At 41.1% G+C, this 24,583-nt stretch overlaps 3 protein-coding genes and 1 long non-coding RNA gene across 5 annotated transcripts; 3 read left to right on the top strand and 1 right to left on the bottom strand.

The window, feature by feature from the left end:
- Window positions 1-50: 50 nt before the first annotated feature.
- Window positions 51-12,880, top strand: LOC117759815. The gene is made up of 3 exons (XR_004613577.1): window positions 51-64; window positions 2,878-2,882; window positions 12,682-12,880. It is a non-coding gene; the product is annotated as an uncharacterized LOC117759815 (long non-coding RNA).
- Window positions 4,639-6,775, top strand: LOC117759762. The gene is made up of 3 exons (XM_034582155.1): window positions 4,639-5,221; window positions 5,335-5,368; window positions 5,649-6,775. Exons 1-3 carry the CDS (start codon window positions 5,003-5,005, stop codon window positions 6,026-6,028), a joined length of 633 nt encoding a protein of 210 aa, XP_034438046.1. The 5' UTR covers window positions 4,639-5,002; the 3' UTR covers window positions 6,029-6,775.
- On the bottom strand, window positions 10,101-15,221 carry LOC117759586 (tumor necrosis factor ligand superfamily member 14-like). 2 transcript variants are annotated; one of them, XM_034581826.1, is made up of 7 exons: window positions 15,075-15,221; window positions 14,293-14,543; window positions 13,537-13,605; window positions 11,440-11,473; window positions 11,111-11,182; window positions 10,730-10,967; window positions 10,101-10,552 (listed from the first exon to the last, which is right to left on the bottom strand). In XM_034581826.1, the coding sequence occupies exons 2-7, from the start codon at window positions 14,488-14,490 to the stop codon at window positions 10,363-10,365; spliced, it is 801 nt and encodes a 266-aa protein (XP_034437717.1). In that variant the 5' UTR covers window positions 14,491-14,543; window positions 15,075-15,221; the 3' UTR covers window positions 10,101-10,362. The 2 variants fall into 2 exon arrangements, with proteins under 2 accessions (XP_034437717.1, XP_034437777.1); XM_034581886.1 differs by having other exon boundaries at window positions 13,537-13,593; window positions 15,075-15,216.
- Window positions 15,222-17,888: 2,667 nt separating this feature from the next.
- On the top strand, window positions 17,889-23,422 carry tmed1b (transmembrane p24 trafficking protein 1b). The gene is made up of 5 exons (XM_034582022.1): window positions 17,889-18,184; window positions 20,189-20,286; window positions 20,377-20,566; window positions 22,140-22,307; window positions 22,410-23,422. The coding sequence occupies exons 1-5, from the start codon at window positions 17,930-17,932 to the stop codon at window positions 22,458-22,460; spliced, it is 762 nt and encodes a 253-aa protein (XP_034437913.1). The 5' UTR covers window positions 17,889-17,929; the 3' UTR covers window positions 22,461-23,422.
- The last annotated feature ends 1,161 nt before the right edge of the window (window positions 23,423-24,583 follow it).

The raw sequence follows: 24,583 nt of genomic DNA, 5'->3' as shown, positions 1-24,583 counted from the left end.
CCATTGATAAATACTTAATATGTTGTGAATTTCTTTTTACATCCTCCAAAAAACACTCGCAGGCGTTCTCATTATGCAGATTTGGTGAAGGGGTGATGTGTGCGTGTGAATAGCGCGAGAGGTAACATTCCAGGAGATAAGACACAGAACAAGGGCCTTTTTCAAGGTCCTCGTGGAAGAGGCGAGCACAGTGATCAGATCTGTGGCTGATTCAGAGACTGATACCTAGTGCATCTGCTGTGAGGCAGGTCATCAAAGGTTATCTTGGCAGTTAAACGAGCAGAAATGTTGTCATGGTTTTGCCAGGGATGTCATTGTAATAACATTGTTGAGATCTTTAAATAAACCAATGCTGTTGTTTGCAGTTACTTAAGTCACAAACCTATAATATACAAATAACATCTATCCTAAGTTTGGATGCTCTGCATTATTTCACATATGAATCCAAAGCACACAGCTTCAGGCTACAAGCAGTGGTCTGTATGCAACCCTGCCAGGATGCTTTGTTATTATAGGAGCAGTCCAGTTCAGTAACATCGCTGCTGTATGCAGGTTAAATCAAGTGCATCGCGTGTCTTCACGGAAGGGGGATAAGATCATGAAATCATGTGAAAATACAGGATTATCATGCAAAAACAAGATCGCTAACATGCTAACGCTGAAATGATCTTAAACTACGGTATTACAATCATTGTCATTATTTTAAAATAAACGTATTAATGGAGAAATTGCTACATTTGTGGGTCCCTCTCCCAGCTTGCCGGTGATTCGCAAGGCATTATGGGCAAGGCAAATTTCCATACCCCTAGGTTTGAAGTGAGGGTGGGAAAAATCTCAGTTTCGAGGGCCTTCCCCTACATGTGAATGAGCAAAACGAAGGGGTAGGGCCAAGGGGTGAAATGGGATTGGGCCCAAGTTCTGTAATGTAGAGACATGAATGAGTGTATTTAAATGTGTTGTAATTTAGCTTTGAGCGGAGGGGGTCTGTGTTTGCACTTCTTCTGCTTTTAGGACAAATGAGTTCTCTCCTGTAGGGGGAGGTAAACGCACCACCAGGGGAGTTTTTCATCTGCCTCCTCTGCTGGTTGGCCATTTTTGCTTTCACATCTGCATGTTGGAAAACCAAAATAGGGAGAGAGATAGAGCCACTACTTGTTTTCTTGTTTTGAAGTGAAAATAGAGTCAGTGACGTCCCAGTGAGAATACCCAACACATCATGATACTTTCTATTATGTCACAAAGGTCAGTACGTAATCCTGACCACAGAAAATCCATGTGTGTGTTTGTGGGTGTTAATATTTATAGCTTTAGTAAGCCTTTACATCTTTGTGGGAAATCGATTAAGCTTTTCTCTAGAGTTTCATCATTTTCAATGGAAGGAGGATGACGCACCATGTATTAAATGACAAAATGATTACCTTCTTCCATAGTACACAATACAACACAGCCTCTCGGTGAGTAATACTGTAAGTCAGATTCTCTGATAAAAGGTGGTAAAGCAAAGGCATCGAGAGACGTTTTGATTTCTCAAACCATCGAAACTTATGCCATAATCAAAAACACATATTTCATCACACACACACACACACACACACACACACACACACACACACACACACACACACACACACACACACACACACACACACACACACACACACACACACACACACACACACACACACACACACACACACACACACACACACACACGGTACAGCACGCTAGATTCAGCAATATAAAGTTAGAGCATGTTCTGTTGGTTATAAGTGCTGCTGTTTCTTTGCATGATTGCACTTTCTTCGAAAATATGGAAACTTTTGTGGAATTTATCTCTATGTGTGGTTATAGCTGATCGTATTGTCACAGTTTGTATGTGTGTGGTCAGTTTCATTAGGGAACAAAAGGATTTTTTTTTTGCCCTGCACGAGCACATGACTGTCAAACTGTCAGACTCGTAATAATGATAAACATCTCCTTTTCTCTGTTTCGTGCTGACTTCCCCATCCATCACCCACACACAAACACTCCCTGCAATTTTTCTCAGCATACTCTGCCTGCTCTCATTTGTCATTCCTCATGACATCTTGATTACTGAGGCACTTTTTGTAATATGCATGTCATAAGTTTACATTACATCTTATGGGAAACCAAAATGTGGGGGAGGAAATCAAATTTACCCATATTTTGCAATATTCCAAACATTGTGTGTGTGAAGACTTTTCAGACCTGAGTTCCCCCTCCCAACTGGAGCCATTCAATTTATAGGAAATTATTATTTATAGATAACATGTAATGTGGAAGACATAATTAATTGCAGAATGTGCTGTCTAACGGACAGAATCATGGCGTTTGATCAGGGTGACCTGCTCCCAGTTTGCTATAAGTAAACTGTTGCTTGAATACATGTAAAAGAAATGTTATTTGCATTAGTATTACCTCAGCCAAGGATATTATGTTTTTTCACCACAGTCCACTTGTTTGTTGTTGCGTGTGTTTACAAGCAAGTTGACGCAAAAACAATTGGACATCCAGATCAGGGACGGATAAAAGAAAATTTTTCACTTTCTTTTACAATGCGATATATAAATTATCATTTTAATCATGTACAGTTTTTCTTTGTATTTTCAAAATATATTTGGGCAAAATGTTCCTATATCCAACAGATGCATTTTTTCCATCTGACATCATAGCTTTGCTTTTCCTACATTATCTTACTGCAGACTGCATTAGTTGGAACCAGGTGTTTGTACTTTTGTAGCTGTTTGGTGTATTTCTACGGTTTTGATGGAGAACTGTTAACCACAGAGTGTATTTTGATTCAGTTCGATTTTAGCACCATCCATGACAGGTTTAGCTGTCTCAGGAGACTTTGAGCCACAGTCAGTAAATGTCCCTTTTTGTCTTACATCCACTTCCCTTTCAGTAACAGCCACAAACATTCCCTCAACATTTCTCTCTGAGCGAACTGTGCAGCACGGATCAGCTGATCATGTTGAGGCATTACATCATCACAGTCTAGCCCAAACATGATGAATGGGCCCCAAGCTCTGCAAAATATTTCTTTATGTCTTTGCAGGTCTACTATTTTTATTAACTGGAAATACTGAGATAAAAAGACGAGGTATGTTCGGTTTGTCATGTCCCACAGCTGGAGGGGCGGTGACAGACTCGTGTCAGCTCCGCAGGTTTGAATCCGGATCTCAGTTCAAACTAAATCCATAAAAGTCTGAAGAGAAAGTCCGTCTGTCCTACAGCTTTCAGGACTGTAAAAAAAATGCAGAGTGATCCACTTCTCACTGCCATACATTTAACTGCAACAGCTGCTCAGTGTTCATGATCAACATCTGTGCCAACTGTAAAAATAGAAACACAATCTGCTCAGCACAAAAAGTATAAATACAATGATATATTGGTGTGACTTCATGCAGAACAATAAGTACATGCTTTCCATGCTCTGAATCATAACATGATAAAAGTACAAATTCTTGATCTCAAATGAGTTTACAGTGAAAACTGGAAAATCGCTCATACTTCTTTCTGTTTTTATCTCTCTCTATTACGCTTTCCTCTCTCTATTACGCTTTCCCCTCTCCCACTCATTCTTCTCTCTCTCTCTCTCTCTCTCTCTCTCTCTCTCTCTCTCTCTCTCTCTCTCACACACACACACAAACTCTCTCTCTCTCTCTTACTATAACATTGACCATTGTTACTTGTAACCTATAACCTTAACCTTAATCTCAACCTAAACCTCAACCTCAACCTTAACCTTAACCTTAACCTTAATCGTAACCTTAATCTCAACCTAAACCTAAACCTCAACCTTAACCTTAACCTTAATCGTAACCTTAATCTCAACCTAAACCTCAACCTAAACCTAAACCTTAATCTTAACCTTAACCTTAATCTCAATCTCAATCTCAATCTCAACCTCAACCTCAACCATTGACCTTAACTTTAACCTTAATCTTAATCTTAACCTAAACCTAAACCTTAATCTTAATCTTAACCTTAACCTTAACCTTAATCTCAATCTCAACCTAAACCTAAACCTCAACCTCAACTTCAACTTCAACCTCAACCTCAACCATTGACCTTAACTTTAACCTTAATCTTAACCTAAACCTAAACCTAAACCTATAATCTTAACCTTAACCTTAACCTTAATCTCAACCTAAACCTCAACCATTGACCTTAACCTTAACCTTAACCTTAACCCTAACCTTAACCTACCCTTAGAGCATGTTTTCAACTTTAAATGTAATAAATGTAAATCCCCACATCATGAATACCGTGACAAACCACACACACACACACACACACATACACACACGCACACACACACGCACACAAACACACGCACATACACACGCACACACACACACACACACAAACACACACACGCACACACACACACACACACACACACACACACACACACACACACACAGTATATTCACATAGAGGTGTGATGCTCTGAGCTGTTTTCTTTATATACACATGATGGAATATACATCCGTGAGCATTCACGCACACACACGCAAAACCACCTGCATTAACTTGCGGGATAAAAAAAAAACCCATCTACCATTATCTCGACATTCTCTGTGTCGTAATGATTATATTCCTTTCGTTTTCCGCCTGGCCCAGAGGCGCAGGCACACTTGCGCAACAGCAGAGTGAGAGCCACGGAAAGTCGGTTTCACGCCTCCTCTGCGGACAGTGAAGGAGGGGGGCGTGCGACAGGGAAACCCATGACTTCCGTGTTTTTCCTCCCCACATGAAACCGTGAGCTCAGCATAGGTTTATAAAAAGGCGCAATGGAGCACACAGCATCAACAGTCGCCGACACCCACTGGACTTATCTGTGAGGTCCTGAACCACCCGGCACCTGGAGCTGTACCACCTGCAGCTGCGTGTGTTTGAACCTTCAACATCTGGACCTGTGTTGACGCTTCAATACGAAGCTCAGACACCCTACTGTCGTCACCAAAACTCAGAGATGGACGTCGAGTCTCTCCAGAAGAGCGGCCCCCGGCGCAGCAGCTGCCTGAACGTGTTCCTCGTCGCGTCCGTCATTTTTCTGTTCGTGGCGGTGTCTGCTGTGGCTGCTGGAGTTGTCATGGTGGTGGTGATGAACCAGGGCCCCAAAGAGCAGCATCCCAACTTTGACTTTGAGACAATAAAGCGCACAGGAGACGCTCTTTATCCAGACAGCAAGGTGAGCAAATGACTCCTGTTTATTTGCCTAAACTTGGAATAAGTGACTTTTTTAGTTTGACTCTTGTCTTCTGCACATTTTAACCCACTTCATCTTTTTTGTTCTATCAACAGATGCAGAAATTTGCATACCTGCGAGCCAAGTCAAGTAAGCATTCTTTATTTGATGATGCAAACAGATGTGAATTAGATTAAACTTGATGTGTAAAAAAGAGTAGTCCGTCTTGAGTCCATGAACTAGTCTAGTTTCTGATCGTTTGACCAATTGATCAATAAAATGTTTAATGTGAAATGGACTCTACTTCGGACTTGGCTGTAATTCTTATCTGTGCCAAATCAGTTCATACTTACTGTAAGTCAACATGAGTCATGTGCCGTTGCACGTTGTAAACACCATCTAAAATACATGTGTTTGTCTCCTCCTGCAGGTGAGTTGAAGAACGGCCCCATGCAATGGACTCCAGTCCACTACGGTCCTAGTGTGTCTGTGGGGAGCAACTTCCAGTTTGAGCAGCATTCGCTGAAGCCACAACAGGTGGGGATCTACTTCATGTACATTGAACTGAACTTCACCTGCACCTTCATTTGTGAACCAGCCCTCCTCAGCGTGCGCGTGGGCGAGGAGCTCACATGTAATGTGCAGCTTCCTGCTGTGACAGATCACACTCCAGTGACCAGGAAGTGCTGGACAGTGAGCCAGCTGAACGGACAGAGTCTGCACACTGAGATGACAGTACCACAGGGCGGACTGCAGACCTGGAAGCTGGAGCTGAAGGGCTCGGGATTTGGGATGTTCCTCATGGACTAATATGGACGTTGTGGTGCAACATGCTCATGACCTCTGGGTCATATCTCAAAACATCAACACCAGTTTGTGTTTCCTTCAAGTCCAAGCAGGTGAAAACGGGCAGGAGCTGGTGCCATTTTCAAACTTCAAGTTGTAAATGAAGCTTAGCAGGAAGATGAAATCTCAGCAGAAGTCGCAGTCCCAATAAGGCAAACAGGAAAAGACTAGACACTCAACCCTTGTGTGTAAATATGTGTGACACTGTATGTGATATATTTATTTAATGATACTGAACTATTTATGAACTTATATTTATGATAGTGTTGCCATTTTCTTATAAAAATGTATTTTCATGTATACACTACATTAATGTTGACGTGCAATACACTGTGCTTTTAAGCAATAATAATAATAAGCACTTAATAAATTCATAAAAGTCTGGGAGCGTAAGGCTGAGGCTTACAGAAATGTGTGATTATAATTCTGTTCCCCATCAGGGACCTCAATTAGATCTAGTGGAGTTAAGGCATGTAATCTCTTCTGGCAAATTATGAGTCATGAATGAGGCTGCACTTAAAATAAATGTTGCATAAACAATCGATCCTGATAAAAATATGAGCAGAATTATTATATATTATATTATATATATATTTATATGTGCACTATGCACTAACTACACATTGTTGAATGTATTTTTACTGTAATCCATGTTAAACATGGACATTAATATAGATGTGGTGAGCACTGAGTTCATTATGAATTGAAAAGCAGAGAATGACATTTGTGAAAGTGATTGTGACAAGTGGAATCTATGAATTGTTTATAGGTAAGGGAAAGTTCCCTGCTGTTATACTGCCATTACCGGGAACTGGATGTACATAACTTCCTGTTTGTTTACCATACGTGCCGTTTTGAGGAAAAAGAACAACACAGGAAAACAGCAGAAGACGCACTTGTCGCCTTTCTTTTTTTGTCAAAGCTGTAAAGCTAAATGAAATTAAAACATTTTGTAATTAGCTTCTGGAGAGATTCTTTCCCAAAATTGCTATAGTCATGTTTCTGTGTGTGTGGCTGTGTGTGGGTGTGCGTGTGTGTGCTGTCACAACTTCAAAGGGTTGTTTGATGGTTAAGACTTGATTTAAAGCTTAGGTTAGAGTTAGGTTTATCTTGGTTAGTGTTAGTGTTAAAACAACTTGGTTGACCAAAGTGCTTTACAGGTGTAATGGTACAACAAAAGGACAGTAAAATGTAATACATCATAGTGCAAGTAATGCAAATAAAATAAAATTATTATTGTAAAATAATTAAAATAAAAATAGAATAAAAAATAAAATAAAATATAAGATGTACGATAAGATAAATAAAATCAGCTGCGATAAAACATACTCAACTCGAGGATTGTGTTTTTAGTAGTGATTTAAAGTGTGTTAAAGAAGGGGCAGATCAAATGTGAAGTGGTAGGTTGTTCCACGGCTACTGCGAAGGCGCGATCACCTCTGGTTACTAGCGTTGTCTTAGGTTTGTCAAGGAGCAGTTGAGTTTTTTTCAGCAGGCGAGCAGCAGCATTTTGGACTAGCTGCAGGCGTTTAATGGAGGATTGGTCTAAGCCTACATACAGGGAATTGCAATAATCAAGACGGGAATGCATGGATAACTCTCTCTAGGTCTTTTTGTGGGAGGTAGTCCTTTACCTTGGCTATTTGTCTTAGTTGAAAAAAGCTACCTCTGACTACTGAGGAAATTTGCTTTTCAAAATTATAAGCCCTGTCAAAAAGAACACCAAGACTCTTTACAGTTGAGTGAGTATTAGGAGCCAAAGGCCCAAGATTGTCCACATCTTGAAGTTCTGATTGTCTAAATATGATAACTGATAAATATGATAAATATGATAAAGGCAGCTGGGACACTACCAGAGAGAAGAGAGGTGTTTATCAATGACAGAATACATGGGCAGACAGTGTCGAAGATTTCCTTAAGAATGGTCGGATACTCTTCAAAACTATTGATTGTCAAAATGAGAATCTCAAGAAACAAAACAAATCTCGCAATGAAAAATAGGTATATGGATAAGGACGTAACCTTAGCAATAAAAATTGTAGACTGTATGTGTCAGAAAAGCTTTGCATCATTGTCTTGCAGTAAAATAATTATAAATGTATGCACAAAATGTACCAATCACTACTTTGTTTGAGTAAGATGTTCTCTAATTAATCTTCCAGATGTCATCGCTGTACGGTATGTTAAGGGTGCACGACCTGACTGTTAAGGTCATGGAAAGCCCGGGGGAAATTACACCAATAGTATCTCTTTGGTACAGAACTGGACAGAACATCATACCTGTATCTACAAAACCCATTGGTATAATATCATACATAGTAAAGAAATGCATCCTGCTCAATTGGAAAGAGCAAAGACCCCAACATTTAATCTATTCAAAAACAACTGGAATGGCGCATCCGTTCCCTGAAAAATAAGGGTGGTGTTTTTCCGAGAACATGGAAACCCTTGATGACCTTATGAACTTCCGCCTGCTCAGGCTTCTGATCTATGCCTTGATTCCATGCAGAAAAGCTATGTGTGATGATCATATTTTTTATTTATTATTTCTCTCCCCCTCTACTTTTCCTTTATTGTGTATGTGGATTGTCAGCCTGAAAAGTGTTGAAAATGAATAAAGAAATTATTGAAATAAATGGAAAGGAAAAACTAATCCATGGTTCAGCCTCTGATCCAGATTCTCACCAAAATGTTATGAGTTCTTCCGTCACACATACAATCATTCCACCAAGTTTTGTGGAAATCCATCAAGTAGCTTTTGTGTAATCATGCTTACAAACGATCAAACCAACAAACGGAAAGGGCTTAAACTAACCTCCTCAGTGGAGGTAATAATGACAGAATGATGAACCTACAGAGAGTTATCACACCAATCTGCAGCTGACCTCGGCTTTATGGAGCTATAAAATGAGCTGTTCAACCGGAAACGTTTTTATTCACTCTCACTACTCTAGCGTTTCTAGGAACACAGACAAACGTTGTTTTCAGTACATTAGCTCTAAATAGCCACTGCACACTACCTGATTTACAAATGTTGCTAATAGCTAATATGCCAAGAAACCCGATGACGCACCAGCAAAGGTGGGGAAGAAGAACAAGACTGTGATGTAAACACTTTACCATTGAAAATAGTGCAGATGCAAACAGAAATGCATTCATGCATTCTTAAAAAACGTATCTTCTGTTTGTTCACAAGAAGACACCACAGTGAATTTAAAATCCTACATCCATGTTTACTTGCTAGGGCTGCCTTTGATTGTTTCATCACCCTTGTGTGCATGTGTGTCCTTGTGCACATACCTGAGACAAGCAACACAGGGACTCAACACCTCCATAGTTCTTCTTTGGGTAAAAGACTCAGAGACTCAGAACAGCCCCTAGCAAATTATAATTGTATGGTGTATTAGTATGTATGTAAATAACATGAGGTGATCTTTTGTGTGCAGAGCTGCAGGAGTGTCGTGCTGTTTGTGTCACTCAGATGCAAAGATGTTTGTTTGTTTCTCTGAGCAGGAAATGACCCACATTCTGAATCTCATCTGTGGTCAGTTTTTCCACTTATTTCAAATGTTCTCAGCAGTGATGCGCATTGTGCAACCTGTCTGCCTACCTGTCTATGCGGTTTCCTGTACTTTTTTCTTTATTATTGGCAGGCATTCATTGCACTTTGCTTTCACCGCAGTAATCCCCGATTGGCTGCCAAACTCACCTTTGCTTATTGTCTCTGTATTGACATGTCTCTTTTTTTTCCATCAGACACTGTTGCAGTGAAACTATGCAACTTTCCCCTGAACACATTCAAAAGTGTCGAGTCACCTAAACCAACCTCAGTAGCTCAGAACTCTTGCACCCTCTTCATTCTCTCGATCAGTGCACCCTTGCTCGACCACATCCTCCTCCTCTGCACACAGGTTTCAAAGCTGGCTCCAAACAGTCTTTTATGTGTTTGCAGAGTTTAGTTATAACATTTTTGATTGATCAACTTATCTGTGTGACATATTATCTAATCAGGAAGTGATGTCAACTCACATTTATGTTTGATAAGAAACCGTTATTTATTCACATGAAAAATATGTAACATACTAGAGTAGAATATAACCTGAATATCAGATACTCTTTTTATGATATGACAACTGTCTGTTGCTTTTTCATTCAAATACATTAATCAGGTACAGTGTATATTGGATTATATACATATTTGTTATATTGGATGCATGAAATTTAATACAACATGTTGTGTAAATGAACTCAAACATATAATCTTGTCACGATAAGTGACAGCGGTAATGTTAATGGTTCTATGGATATATCATGAAGGCCCCCATGAAGTTGTCTGCAGTTCCCGGACGAATCTTCTGTATATTATCCAGCGTGACAAAAATTTTATCTCCTCTCTGCAGATGGAAAATCCCAGCCAGGAAGCTGTTCCACAGATCTTCCCCGTCCAAAGGCTTCACGCTCACAGGTTTTGGTGTCCGGCAGCGTAAGCTAGTGGAAAAAAACAAGACGAGGTGTCTCAACAGAAACTCACTTCACAACAATAAAGGCAGCACTGGTGTCAACTTGCCTCCAAATACACAGATGTGAAGATACAAACAGGATGCACCTGAGTTAGCACCGGTGCAGCGACAGAGTGAGGAAGTGAAGTGCAGCACAAGGACTAACCTCTTCGATCTCATGAGTTCTATTGATCGGCCGTAGGCACTGGTGTCTTTCATGACCTTGTGCAGGATAAGTGAACACTCCAACACAGCATTCAATTGCACTTTGGAGTACAGGTAGTAGTAACCTTCCCTTTCCACCAACAGTCGACCTTTGTCGTAGCCCATTTGGTGGGTGATGGCCTCGCCACCTTCATTTATCCACTGCACCACATTGTTCTCCTCTACAGGAGTGTTGGAGCCTACAGGAGTGTTGGAGCCTGTGTCGGAGCCTGAGAGAAACACAAGAAGATTTTTTGAACAGAGAAAATAAAAAATATGAATTAAATTCAACCATTTGGGTCATTGACAATATTTATTATTAAAATGAGGGGAGGGCACTGACCCATCAGGTGAGCAAAGGGCCTCTGTTGAACCTGCTCCGGGTGAGGTCGCTGTATGTGAATGTCATTGAGCTCTGTTCAAGAAAACAGGTTCAGATCAGTCAATCAATCAACCAATGGATCAATCAAAGTAAAAAAACTGTATCTGAATGTTCACGTTTGGTTTAGCATGTTAGAGCCTGGATGTTATGTTGCTAAAACTTCATTTTATGCATTCAATTTAATGTTGACAGTAGGTCAGAAGTGTAGCATTAATTCATTTATCATATAGCTGTGACTGTTCTTCCCACTATGTACAGCATAAGCACCATCAATTATGATCATTCCTTACCTTTCGATCCCATTTGACCCATCATGGTGCCACCCTGAAACAGAAGAAAAGGAGTGAAAACTCGAAAATCCAACACATATTAGGCAGTGTGACTCTGGACCTGTACACACCTGGTATTAACATGTGGTTTTTGTGATCCCATAACAAGTGGACAGCTCTAAGTACGGGTGTGGATGCACTCAGATCAGATAGTGATCCGATCACACCAGACCACATTCGGATGTGGTCTGGTGTGACTTCATATGTGTCCTGGGGCACATATGAAGGACCGCCTACTCAGGTGACGTCCTCTGACCCGCAAAAGTTTCATTGTGAACTGAACCCATTTTTCCTCTTATCTGTGCCCATACACTGATTTGTTTGTGACCTTCACTAAAATACCCACACTGACCACGACATCATGACTGATACTTTTCTTAAATTGGTGAAATGTTTCTTCACTGCAGCTACACCAGATTCATACAGCACCTCCTGACTCCTCTTTCTCTCAGGTTGACACACTGACACACAAACATTGTCATCTGTCAACTCTGTAAAAATTAAATAATTAGGTCTTTACTCACACAAATGACATTACGTGTAATTTTGCATGTAGAGCAGGGAAGTGAGATCCACGCTTTACACAGGAGACACATTCAGGACGCATTTTAAATCCAGGTGTGAACTAAATAACAGCGTCTCTTTTCGAGTGTTGCTCCTGTGTTTGCAAATCTTCATCCAAACACGATGGGTCCAAAGCATTTGCGCTGCTCGTCATGATTGCTTTTAGCTTCAGTTTTAAGACTGCACACGACACAAAGGGCTCTTTTGGTTTTTTTTAATGGTGGTCCAAATTTTTTAGTTGGTAATATTAGTTGGTAGTGGGTCAATAATCCCGACCCCAGCCGCTGAACTAAGCGGTTCGTTCGTCTAGACCAGTGATTCTCAAACTGTGTGGCGCGCCCCACCGGCATAACAGGTGGGGCGCGCGACCGCGAGGGGGAAATGTGAGGCGGAACTAATGTTTTGACGTCTCTTTAACGGTGGAACAGTAAACACATCGTTCTTCAACCCGCGGCTCTGCAGCGGCTCCCTGTACAGTGTTGTGCATGTCGCGCATATTTTTCGCGAACAGTAAACTCACGTTCACGTTAATTTGTTAAATCATCATCGTATCAGGCCAGCATGAAATACCAGGAGCGGGAAATGTGTGTGTGTGTGTGTGTGTGTGCCCCCAGACAGCGCACACGCACACACACACAGGGCGCCGCCCCCCCGCCCCCACTCATTCGCTCAGAGACACACACAGTGAGATCAGAGCTCGTTCACGTGAAGCAGCCGGTCAGGGACAAACAAGACACAGTGTTCAAAAACCAAGTTGAAAAGAAAGCACGATGAAGCCTGTCTTGCTCTTGGGTTCACAGTGAATGAAGGAGGACATGAGGAGAGACCAGTGTGTATTTTAGGTCTGAAAACTCTGGCAGCTGACAGTATGAGACCCAACAAATTAAGAAGACACTTAGAAACATTACACCCCAGTCACATGCATGTGTTCTTTTTGGTTGAGCTTTATCATCGTTGTAACAAAGTGATTATAATTTAATTAATTTTTTCTCTATTTTTGAAAAAGTACAGACTGATGGAGGAATGTAGTGATAAATGTCTCCAAAAGTACTTCAATTAAGTTGAATTTAAGCAAAGTTATTGCACTATTCTTTGAAAAAAGTGGCAAATGTCACAAAAAGTTGTTTGAAAAAGGTTTTTTATTTGCACATCAGAAATTCCTGAAAGTAATGTGAATTTAATGTTCATGTGTACGTTATGTCAATACACATGTTAAACTTGGCCCATTTTGTCATAATTTTGTTGGGGCAGGGGAGCGGGTGGGGCATGAAAAATATTCTAGCTCCAAAGTGGGGCATGACAGAAAAAGTTTGAGAACCACTGGTCTAGACCAACTAAGTGCTGGTGCCAGCTTCAAACCAGTTTTTGTGACTGAAAGCCAGATCTTGGGCTGCCAAATCTAAAAAAACTGGTTTGAGATTCGGCACTGGCTCCGAACCAGCCCTTGAACTGCCTTGGTGGAGGCCTAGGACACATGTTGACAATGATATTTACCTGCTGGCCAGATGCTTGAGGGTTGGACAGATTCAGGTAGGAAGGGCGAGACCCGTCCTGGGAAAGGACCTGCAGCAAGAGGAAGAAAACAAAAAAGGGAGAGCGAGAGATGAACACGTTTCAAAATCTGTACTTGTTTGCAAACAAGATGTCAAAAGTTCAATAGTGTGTAAGAACAGGAAGTGTCCTGCCGCTTAGAGCGCAATAGAAATGTACGTGTAGAGCTGTGGAAATATCAAGTCATTCACAAATTCAATATAGACACAAGCACATTTTTTGTGGTGTTGGCAAACTGTACTTTACTAAAGGCAACAGATTAAATTAAAACACAATAATTATAACATGTTAAATGCCAACATTTTCTCCTACTGAGAAACGCTGTAAAGTGATGAGTCTTCTTTGGCTATTGCTTTGGTTTCCTTTATCCTTTTACTTATGAATGATGTTGAAAGATGAACTTACCTCTAGAATTTTAAGCAAGTGTAAACAGCATTATTAAACCGTCTCAGAAAAGTGAAGTTATATTGAGGCTTTGCACTTGAGAGAGATAGGAAAGGGAAGTGGAACTAGAAACAGACACATTTAATCATCCTGTAACCCTAAAGAGCGAATGGTTACCCAATGCACAAATTTGAGCTGTCCACGTCATGACTGACGTTGAGTGAAATAGGGAAATTCTAGAGGAATTTCCAAGCGCTCTCTCTCCCTTTCACTGAGAGGAACAGACACACAATCACATGCAGACATCAGCCTCACCTCCATTTTTCTGTACAGCGTATAGATGAAAAACCCCTGCACGACAAGTCCCAACATGGCCAGTCCCACCAGCAGGAGGAGAAGCTGTTGGCCTGCCGTTGCCCACATCGGTTTCTTCTCCCCGGGCACGGAGACACAGTTTGAGTGAGCGTCCACTACAAACACATGGGGGCAGGTGTCTACATCTCCCTCTGCCATCCCGCACCAGATCACACCTCCACCTAGGGCGCTGGAGCTGAAGGTCGAAGGGCCTGATGTAGTGGGGAAAGGGATGAAGAAAGAGACAGGGTTAGGGGTAATAGGTAGAGCAAAGGAGCATGGGAACAGAAAAACAGAAACAAAAAAAATGTTGCAATGGAAAGACAAGAGAAACAATGAAGAAAGAATTGCCTGAGGGACACAAGACATAGAGACAGAGCCTCAGTATGGTGCTTGTAATGCAACCTGCTTCTGGGAAACCAAGGGATTTCTACATTATGTATCTACTGCGAGCGCACAAGAAAAGACAGTAGAGGCAGGTTCTGTGAATCCAAAACAAAGACCTCACTCCTACATTTTGTCTTGAGGGTGTTTAAGGGAAATTACCTTGGATGTGCACCTGATGTTCCTCCACAGCTCAGTCAATCATCCAGCAGCAGGGGGGTGGTTCTTACACACACTCCCTGGAAGCTCCTCTAGGATATATTAGTAAAATGTATCCCAATAAATAACAATAAATATAATAAAATCAACTACATTTTCTGCAATATCCCTCTGTGATTTAGATTTTCTTGATTCCTCACCTTTAAAAACTGACCCTCTGCCTGCACCCAACAAAGATCCCAGCCCTCCCTCACCTCTTGTGTCCACTCTCCCGCTGTCAGCTATCAGTAAAGTTGCTTTTTAAGCGTCCTCATATAAGCAGGAAATGAAGATGATATGGGGAACAGGCTGAGAGAGAGAGTAATGTGCATGTGAGTGTGTGTGTGTGTGTGTGTGTGTGTGTGTGTGTGTTGGACACTCCCCAAAACTACTGAATGTAGTTATCATCACTCAGCTCACACTTCCTTTTCTCTCTTCAATTTCTCACTCATTGTGTTTCATGTTCTGTTCAACCACTTTTGGTTTGTTTTCTCAGTTTAGCCTCTTCTTTGTCTGTTTCTGAGAAACGTCACTTTGTGTAGCTGAGTGTGTTTGTCACATTTGTATTGATTTGTCAGGGTGACTTTAACCTCAGTCTTTGTGACAGTAGAGGTGTTTTAGGAGGCTGAGTTTGGGGTTAAGCTAATTCATACCTATCCTTTTTGGCTGCTACAACATAATTGTCCTATCACCCACTGTGTCATTCATCTGTGCTTTAATGCAGAATCAAGTGAGCATCGCTCACAAGGCCACACTGTCATGTCAAATATTTGCCAATATAAACCTCTCTGGTGATGCTTTGAGCAACTCTTTGCTATTCTTTATTTTTGAGGAACTCTGTGTTCTAATTACAGCTGCAGAGGACTGGATGCAGTGAAGGAGAATGGAGCTCAAGTGTAACACTTAATGTGGCACCATCTTTTTCCTCCCCTGCTTACTGCCACTGTTTTCTTTAGGAGTTGCAACACGTCGAGTAATCTTGTCATCTTCCTTTTTTATTACAAGTGATTTATCAGAACAATTTAAGGAACTGCTTGTTACATTTGCGAAACATACAACTATGATGTTCCAGTTCACGTATTGAGAGCAGAAGTGCAGGAAGAGGCATAATTATAGCTGTTTCCTTCTGTTTTTCTTCATCTTGTTTTTTCATCATAGAAATACTTTTGTTTTTCTTGCTTATCAAATATGTCATCTTCTTATGTGCTGTACGTGAACATTGATGTTGCATCTTCAGGAGTTGTACGCGTGAACATCCTGTTGCCAATGGCAAAATAGTGTGTGATGGAAATTCATCTTGAGATGTGAAATGATGAAATTCTCAGACTGGAGTTGCCTTTGAGTCTTTATAATAGTAAGCTTTGCAGAGGTTACACAACAAGCACGGGTGCTCAAAATGGAACTGGCCGCAAGTTCACAAAAGCCAGAACTTATACAAAGAGGCGTTTCATAAAACATAATATGAAAAAAGACATGAAAGACAGGAGATCATCATCTGTGTCTGTCCGTCCGCTGTAGCAGTTGTAAAATAAAACATCACCAAATAAGGGCATACACCCTGTTTATCAAGGTCATAGCAGTGAGACACCGTAAAATAAGGGTTCCATCCAAGGGGGATTTCCAATACCTTAGACACTGGTCAGTGCAATTTTCCACTACAAGTGTTTCCTAAATATTATGCTTGCAACTTTTATACAATCCATTTAGTATTTTATTCTTATTTTGATAATATTTATTTTTACATTTTGTTTTGTTCCCTCGTAATATTTCATACTAAATATGCATTAAACGTCGTAACTATATACAGTATGTGTACGGCCTCTATTTTGTATGAGAGCGGCATTATGCTGATGCATGTAGATGCTGGGAACATGTTGCGTAAATTAACAAACTATATATGTATATGTATATGTATGTATGTATATATATATATATTTTTTATGCTGTTTTTTGAATACTTTGACCTCCATTATATATGGAGGTCATACCATACCTGCTATGGTTGAGGTTACTATATTTCTGGAAACAATAACATCCAGTTGCCTATTTACATGTGTGCAGCTGCTGAAGATGGCCATGATACCATGAGAATCGTCACAGATATATTCATCTTGCAAGTTTGATTCATATTCCTTGAGATTTAAAAGCTGTGTCAAATGTAATATGTATCTATAATTAGTATATGAACTACAAGAAATATTATTCTTGCTTTATTCTGCATTAAACAACACACACACACACACACACACACACACACACACACACACACACACACACACACACACACACACACACACACACACACACACACACACCTTTTCAAGTTATTACTATTCCTTTTTAGTCCTGAAACGGGAGCAGAAGGTTTTTCTAACTCTGCCTCGGACATTGTGTGGAGTTTTCACTTTGGGGTCTGGCAGGAGAAATTCCACTGAAATTCCAAAGGCTTTCATTTGGACATTTGTGTTTTAACACAATGTCCTTCAAGAGTTCCGGAGATTCTCCGGAGATCAGTGCTGAAAGCAGCTTAAGAGAGCTGCATGCAAGAGGCTAGTACAGGGTAATTTCAAGCATTTTACATTTTTTGTTTTGTTTTAATGAGCTATAAAAACTAAATCAGCTGTACTGCTTCAGAGTACTTGTTTATTTCTGGGTGCCTGGGGGAATAATCCAAATGGCTTATCGTGGAGGCCCAACACAAAAATAACAATGTTCAGCGTTATATTATTATTATTATTATTATTATTATTATTATTATTATCATCATCATCATCATCATCATCATACACTGAGTTTTACCTTCATGTGTTCAGTCTGTCATTCACCACAGACAGTACAGACTACAGGTCGCACAGTAGCTATAGAAACGCTCATGGTGGCTGTGGGTGAAGACCTCAGCTCCACGGTGATTGGAGGAGGATTGCTACTCTTCCTCCTCTGATTGGTCTGCGGCGCTGCGCTTGTTCGGGGTTCTCCGTCCAATCACCGCGTCTCAAAGTTGTGCTGCGGAAGAGGGATGCCGAGGAGATGGCCGAGCTCAGATAGCGTCGTGTTAGTGGCCACCTTCACCATGGAGCTGCTCCGGAGGAGAGACGGAGGCTGCGGGGGGCGGCTGCTGGTCTTCGCGGTTGTTTTCGGCTGGTGTGTCGGGTCTGTGCGGTGTTTCGGTCACAGCCAGGACAGCGAGTTCACGTTCCTGGTGCCCGCCGGAAGATCCGAGTGCTTCTTTCAGTCAGCGGCGAAGAACGGCTCGATGGAGGTCGAATATCAGGTAACTACTGTGTGTGTGTGTGTGTGCGCGTGTGCGCGTGCGTCTTCCTGCGTGTGTGTGTGCGCGTGCGCGCGCGCGTCTGTGTTCGTGTATGCATGTGTGTGTGCGCGTCTGTCTGCGCGCGTGTGTGTGCTAACCGCAGCCCTCCAGCTAGCTGACACGCTACAGGCATATTCTGGATAAACCACGTCTGTGCTGCAGCTGTTATGACAACTGATTCCCTCCATTAACTTCACCCGGTGGGAGTTAGCCTGACTAATGATGAGCATATATATAACACAGTATCTTCCAGAAAGATTGAAAACGTGTCATGTCAAACTTTGTCATTCCAGCACATCTTGTGTATGAACACAATAATATAACACACGTGCTTCACTTCAGAAAGATGAGGGTTCAAATATTTCACTGGCTGTAACAATACATGTCACACTGCTCAGAGTAAGTTTCAGTGAGTCACTGTGTAAATAAACTGCAGGCTTGGTCTGAAACCTTCACATCCTGGTTGTCTGTGGTCATCCAGCAAGTTAAAGAACTGAAGTGAGACCCCAGTCCTGGTTCTAGTCCTGGTTCTAGTCCTGGTTCTATTCCTGTTTCTAGTTCTGGTTCTGTTCCTTGCCCTAGTCCTGATCTTTGTCCTGGCCCTTGTCCTGATCCTGGTGCAGTGTTTGGGGCAACTGCTGGGAAAACATTTGTGCTCTTGAATTCTTTCACTCACTAGACTAGTTGAAGTGTTTACTAGTTAAATATCAGCATGTTGAAGACAACAGCTGATATTTGTTTATATAGAGACTCCCACCCTCATTTCTGTGAGAAGGAGTGTCCCATAGCCACTGGAGCTCAGTGCATGATGAATATTTTGTATGCTTTTTTAAAAAAGTAGTCAAACCGTCATAACACTACATTAATAAAGCCATAATGACAAATTGAAATTTGGTAGGTCCATTTTTGTTTCATCCATCACAAGCACAATGCATGATGGTATGTACTTAGGTTCTACACAGCTTTTCACAATGCATTGTGGGATACAATGAGTCCTCTACGTAAGGTATCATAATTCTCTCTTTAGACGGCACAATAAAATGGCGAACTTACTATATAGTAGACTTTACAATGAGAAGTGATTTGGACACAGTCAAAGTGTTTGGATTTCTGAGTCTAGGCCTCTGTCTCGCTATTAGATGGACACTGCTGAAATGGTCGCCCTTCCATCAGGTTCTTCCTCCTCTGCTGAGAACTGCTGAAGCTCAAATAAACCTACAGTTGTGGTTTGGCTCACCTCTCAGGCCAAGGCTCCTCTTGGCCTGTCAAACAGTCAAGAGGAGCCTTGTCAGACAGTCAGAGTCCTGCTGGCTCCCAACTTCCTCCATTTCACAATTGTTAAGTTCACAGTGCTCCTGCCTCACCAAGGTTTTATCAAGGCAGTCAGCAGAGACTTCTTGGACTTTGTTTTTTGGCCTGACATATAGTGTGAATTTTAGATTTTTACTTTTGTAAATGGGAGATATCAGTTTTGGGATTTTTAACAGATTTGTAGATTTACAAATAGGCTAAAAACATGCTTTCATAAATGTATCTGGTTGGTTACTAAATGTAGATTGATGGGCAGAATTGTCAGTTTTATCTGTTGAATCTACGACACAATAAAGTGTGAAAAAAGGGAAGGGGTTAATTTACACAGGAACACGTCTCATAATGTAAAGATTTACCAGTCCACAGTGTGTTTGTTTAGTGGGAGAGTCTGAAAGACAACATCATGCTCTCCACTGCAACGTAGTTTTAACCCCTCTTCAAAGTGTTTGGCCTTGTGGTTAAGGCACATGGCATATGACTGCAGCGTGCCTCATACGATTGCTGGTGAATGTCCACTGTCTCTGTAAACGTAGTTCTTATTCATATCTCAACTCTGATTATTTAATAAAGTAACATTTTAAAAAAGGGGAGAAACTTCTGATCATACTTTGAGCCTGCTGCTCAGTATGTGAATGTATTTGTGTTTACATCCAGGTGATAGCAGGTGCTGGTATGGATGTTGACTTCACCATCCTTTCTCCAGAGGGCGTCCTGCTCATCATCGAAACCCGACGCTCTGACGGAGTCCACGTGTGAGTGCAGTCTCACTCTGGATCATATTTTATATCTCAGCTCTGTCGGATCTGCCTGTTCGATTTTTTTTTTCTCTCTCTTATTCGCAGGGTGGAGCCCACGGAGGCGGGGGACTATCAGATCTGCTTTGACAACAGCTTCAGCCGCTTCTCAGAGAAGATGGTGTTCTTTGAGATCATCATCGAGGGTCAGGGAGGAGACGTGGGTGGAGATGATGAGTGGGCGGGGTTAGAGGAGCCTGACGGAAGCCTGCTGGAGTACAAGCTCGACGACATCCGGGTGAGATGCATGTTTGTGGTTTAGACGTTACTTCAAAAAAATAAAGGAAATCTCCTTCACTAAGTCAGCTGACCTGTTAACAAAAGCCCTGTTGTTGGGAAATATGTGCTTTGATAGTATCAAAACAACATCTGGGCAAGAAAAAGGGATAACTGTAACAGAGTTGTTGGTTAGGTTTTAGCATCTTTTTATCAACATAAATAGTATAAAGACAACTTTTATTCAAGATTACAAATGCTCTTGCTTTTGTAGCATTTGTCTCAGAACCAAAACGTATTAATTCCAGCTTGAAAACAGGCGGTCAAATGATTATTCTCTGTCTTTCTTCATTAAATATCAAGCGACTTTGCTCATGAGTCTCCTCAAAGACTTGTTTTCTTTTTCTCTTACTGTCAACAAATCCCAGGAAAATACCAAGACCAGCAATTAATCGATCCTCAAACAACAAATATTGTATGTATGGCTACATTTTTATCTTATTTCTCTGCCGAAACTGACAGTTTGTTGTACGAATAGAAAACCACATACTGCAGTTCCTGACACAATCTCTTCTGTCTTCAGGGGAAGTGGGGAAAGTATTGAGCGACCAGCCCACGCGCTGTTGGTTTTGGTCTTCTCTTCGAATTCGCTGACATTATGGAAAATGTTAAATAACACGAGCCTTAATCTTTAGCTAATACGTGTCGACTCCTAACCACTAACACCAGCTAGGAATATTTGCTGCTCTGCACGTCAAACAAGTTCAACAAAAGTACAGCAATGGATGAATGAACCAGTATCATGCTCTAACAGCTGATTTTGATATTTGAACTTAAAGAGGTCTACATGCTGTTATGTTCAGAAAACACATCACTCTCCTCATACTGTCCATTGCTGCAGCTCCTCTTTTCAGTTTCTGTCTGAAACACTTGGTTTTACCTCCTGTCTCTTTAAAGGCCCCTTCGCGAGAAAGCCAAGTCAGCTCTGATTGGCCAGCTGGCCCACTCTGTGATTGGTCAAGCTCTTCCATATAGTGTAGGAAATGTCAGGCTCCGCTCTCGCTTTCCTTGGCCATGTTAGGGGGCATGCCCGACTAGCCTCTAGCCGTGTATTATGCAAATGTATGAGAGTGGGATTTCAGGTGACATCACGATGCCCTGGAAGTATCGGCGGGATACAGATAGAACATGCTGGACCGGAAGGTGGCTATATAGTCTACATAAACGATCTGTACAGACAGGAGAGGAACATGAGCATGCTCAGTGAGCTTATCGAGTGAGCTTCTTGAGTGAGCTTCTTCTTATTGTTTCTTGCACGAGCTGCAGAGGGCATGCGTGACGTAAGCTGCGTTATTGTCATTTTCCAAATGCTTCATTTTACATGTACAAAACCTGAGTTTTTGGAAATATGCAGAGGAAAAAATGTGTTTAGCAAAATATCATCATTAGTGTGGACAGGGCCTCAGCAGCAGTGTTTTCTGTCCTTTACGATGGACTTTGGGCCTTTAAACTATTGAAAAATCTTCTGTACTTCTGATACCAACTTGTCCATCTGTTATCTTGTTTTCTTACTTGTATCTCACCTATTTCCTCAGGAGTCCATGGACTCTCTGCACAGACGCTTGGAGCGCAGCCGTCAGATGCAGACGGTGCTGCGGGCCTTCGAGGCGCGGGACCGAAACCTGCTAGAAGATAACCTTTGGAGGGTCTCCTTCTGGTCCTGTGCCAGCATGATGGTGATGCTGTGTGTGGCCTTTACTCAGGTATATAAATGCACTGGGGATACATTTTTAAAGGTTTACAAGCAGTCGGACCACCGAACACTCAACATCATGCTGTCTGTGTGTTTCCTTGTCCATCCTCAGGTCTACACTGTCCGTAAACTGTTTGATGATAGGCGGAGAGTCTGCACATAAAGGAAACGTTGCGCTGCACTACAAGACGGGCTGGGAAGGAAAACAAGATGTTCACCTGGTTACCCATTCAGATTGTGCGCCATCACTTTTGATTTTGTCTACATGAATACCACAATTCAAATTCAACAGTAGAGGCTCTTTTCTCAATCAGGGAGGAATAATTGAATTTCTTTGCTGTAGCTCATGAAGGGTAACCAGAAGAGGAAGTTGAAGTTGGTCATTTCTTTTTATTTAGTGCCTTTAATGTCAAATTTGACCACAGACCAATGAGAAAATCCTTTTTGAAAGAGGCAGCCTTCATAGACCAAATGGCAAAGGTTATGTTGCTGCTGTCCTACATTTTTGAAACTGGTTGAATTCCCTTTTTTATGGGATTTTCTGCAAAAGGTGAAATTAACCTTATTAAAGTTTAAAGGTCAGTTATAAGTCACAACTCAAAACAGAGGACTTACAAATTGATAGTTTCCAATCGATAACAATGTGCAATAGTGTTGGCGTCTTCCTGAGTGTGAGATCCTGCCGTTATATTGGTGAACTGTCCATTGATCTAAATGTGTCCTTGGTTACAGCCTCATGTTAACTTTCTTTTTCTTTGAGAAGTTACTGATTTTTTTTTTGTTCCAGTCCAAGGTCATGTGGGCAAATAAGAATGTAGAGTAAGAAACAGTTTTTCCTATAACATGTATGTGTCAGTCCTCCTGCAGACACACACACACAGTGTGTCTGTTCAGATAAGCATCAAGACAATTCAGTGTGAACAAATGTGTATTTCTGGAGGATAACATTTGCTTTTACTTTGATGTGTGTTTACTGTGTCAACAAAATGTGACATTTTGTTTGTACTCAGACGGCCATAAAGTGATTTGTTTTCTATTTACCATGAGCAGAGTGTCAGATAATTAAGATAATCAGGTTTTCATGGGTGTCATTTATATTAATAAATACATTTTTTACACAGTTTATCTCTATGTGTGATATTGGTTGCCTTTTTAGTATAATGAAGTATAATAGCTGTATTGAAGAAAAGAAATCTGAAACTTTGTAATATTAATATTTAAAACATATTTAGAAGATAAGAAACAAGGAGAATCGGTACTCGCCTGAGTTCCACTCCTGGATCCAGAATCTTGGACCAATGTCATTGTTTCTTGAGAAATATCACACAGATGCAACCAACATTATTCAGTCGACCATACAAACATTTCCTCCAAGTCCGTGTGTTGATTTTTTGTTTTCAGAATACAGTGTCAGACTGTTTCTTTCTCAATCTTTTCAAAGTCATGACACTTATGATGATGTGGTGCTGATGTGACAAAGGATTAAGTATTCTGTTTGTGAAACCTATAGGCTACTCCACAATAACACAAGCGACAGGTGGATCTTCTAATAATCTCGCTCTTACATGACATGCAGCCCAAAATTACAACTTTAATCTCAAAAAATGTTTTCCCTTTTAAGTGGCCCTAATACTCTGTCGTGTTTTAGAGATCTGACAAATGCATAATTTGTATAATTACCTACGCCAAAGGGGTTCTGTTGTCATTGCTGTTTGTCTGTCACTCAACAGGATTATACCAAACTACTGAGCTGCTTTTGGTAAAGATGGTAAAGACTGGGATCGAACCGCCGACCTTGTGTTTGGAGCAACCGCTCTACCCCCTTCAGATACAGCCACCCCCTTATTGATCAACTAGCAGCTTGTAAACTGAAAACTTAAAGACACCCTATTTATATGATCATCTTGCATATTTTTAAATAACATAACTAAGCGTATCACTGTTTCCCCCCCGAGCCATGGTGGAAGCCATCAGGTGTGTGACCCTCCTGTAGAGACGTGTTTATTTTTGCAGATATTGATCCCTGGTTGTCTGACCTTATCAAACAAAATAACCTTTCTCAAAAACAACATTGATATTATGTGACATTCAGCTGAAGTTGTTGTAAAGGTTCAGTGTGTAGCATTTAGTTGCATCTAGCTTTGGATATAACAACATACAGTTCTGTATGTGGACCATGTCAATATGCAGTTTCCTGATCTTTTTATGCCTCTGTGCCAGCGACTGCCAGTGGCCTGAGGCAGTACGTTTTCACTTTGTCCATCTGTTCGTCCGTCCTTTAATCCC

Source organism: Hippoglossus hippoglossus, chromosome 1, assembly GCF_009819705.1.
Source record: "Hippoglossus hippoglossus isolate fHipHip1 chromosome 1, fHipHip1.pri, whole genome shotgun sequence".
In the NCBI taxonomy this organism is placed as follows: domain Eukaryota; kingdom Metazoa; phylum Chordata; class Actinopteri; order Pleuronectiformes; family Pleuronectidae; genus Hippoglossus; species Hippoglossus hippoglossus.
Note: the sequence above shows the minus strand (reverse complement) of the source record. Positions and strands in the feature narration are given on the sequence as shown.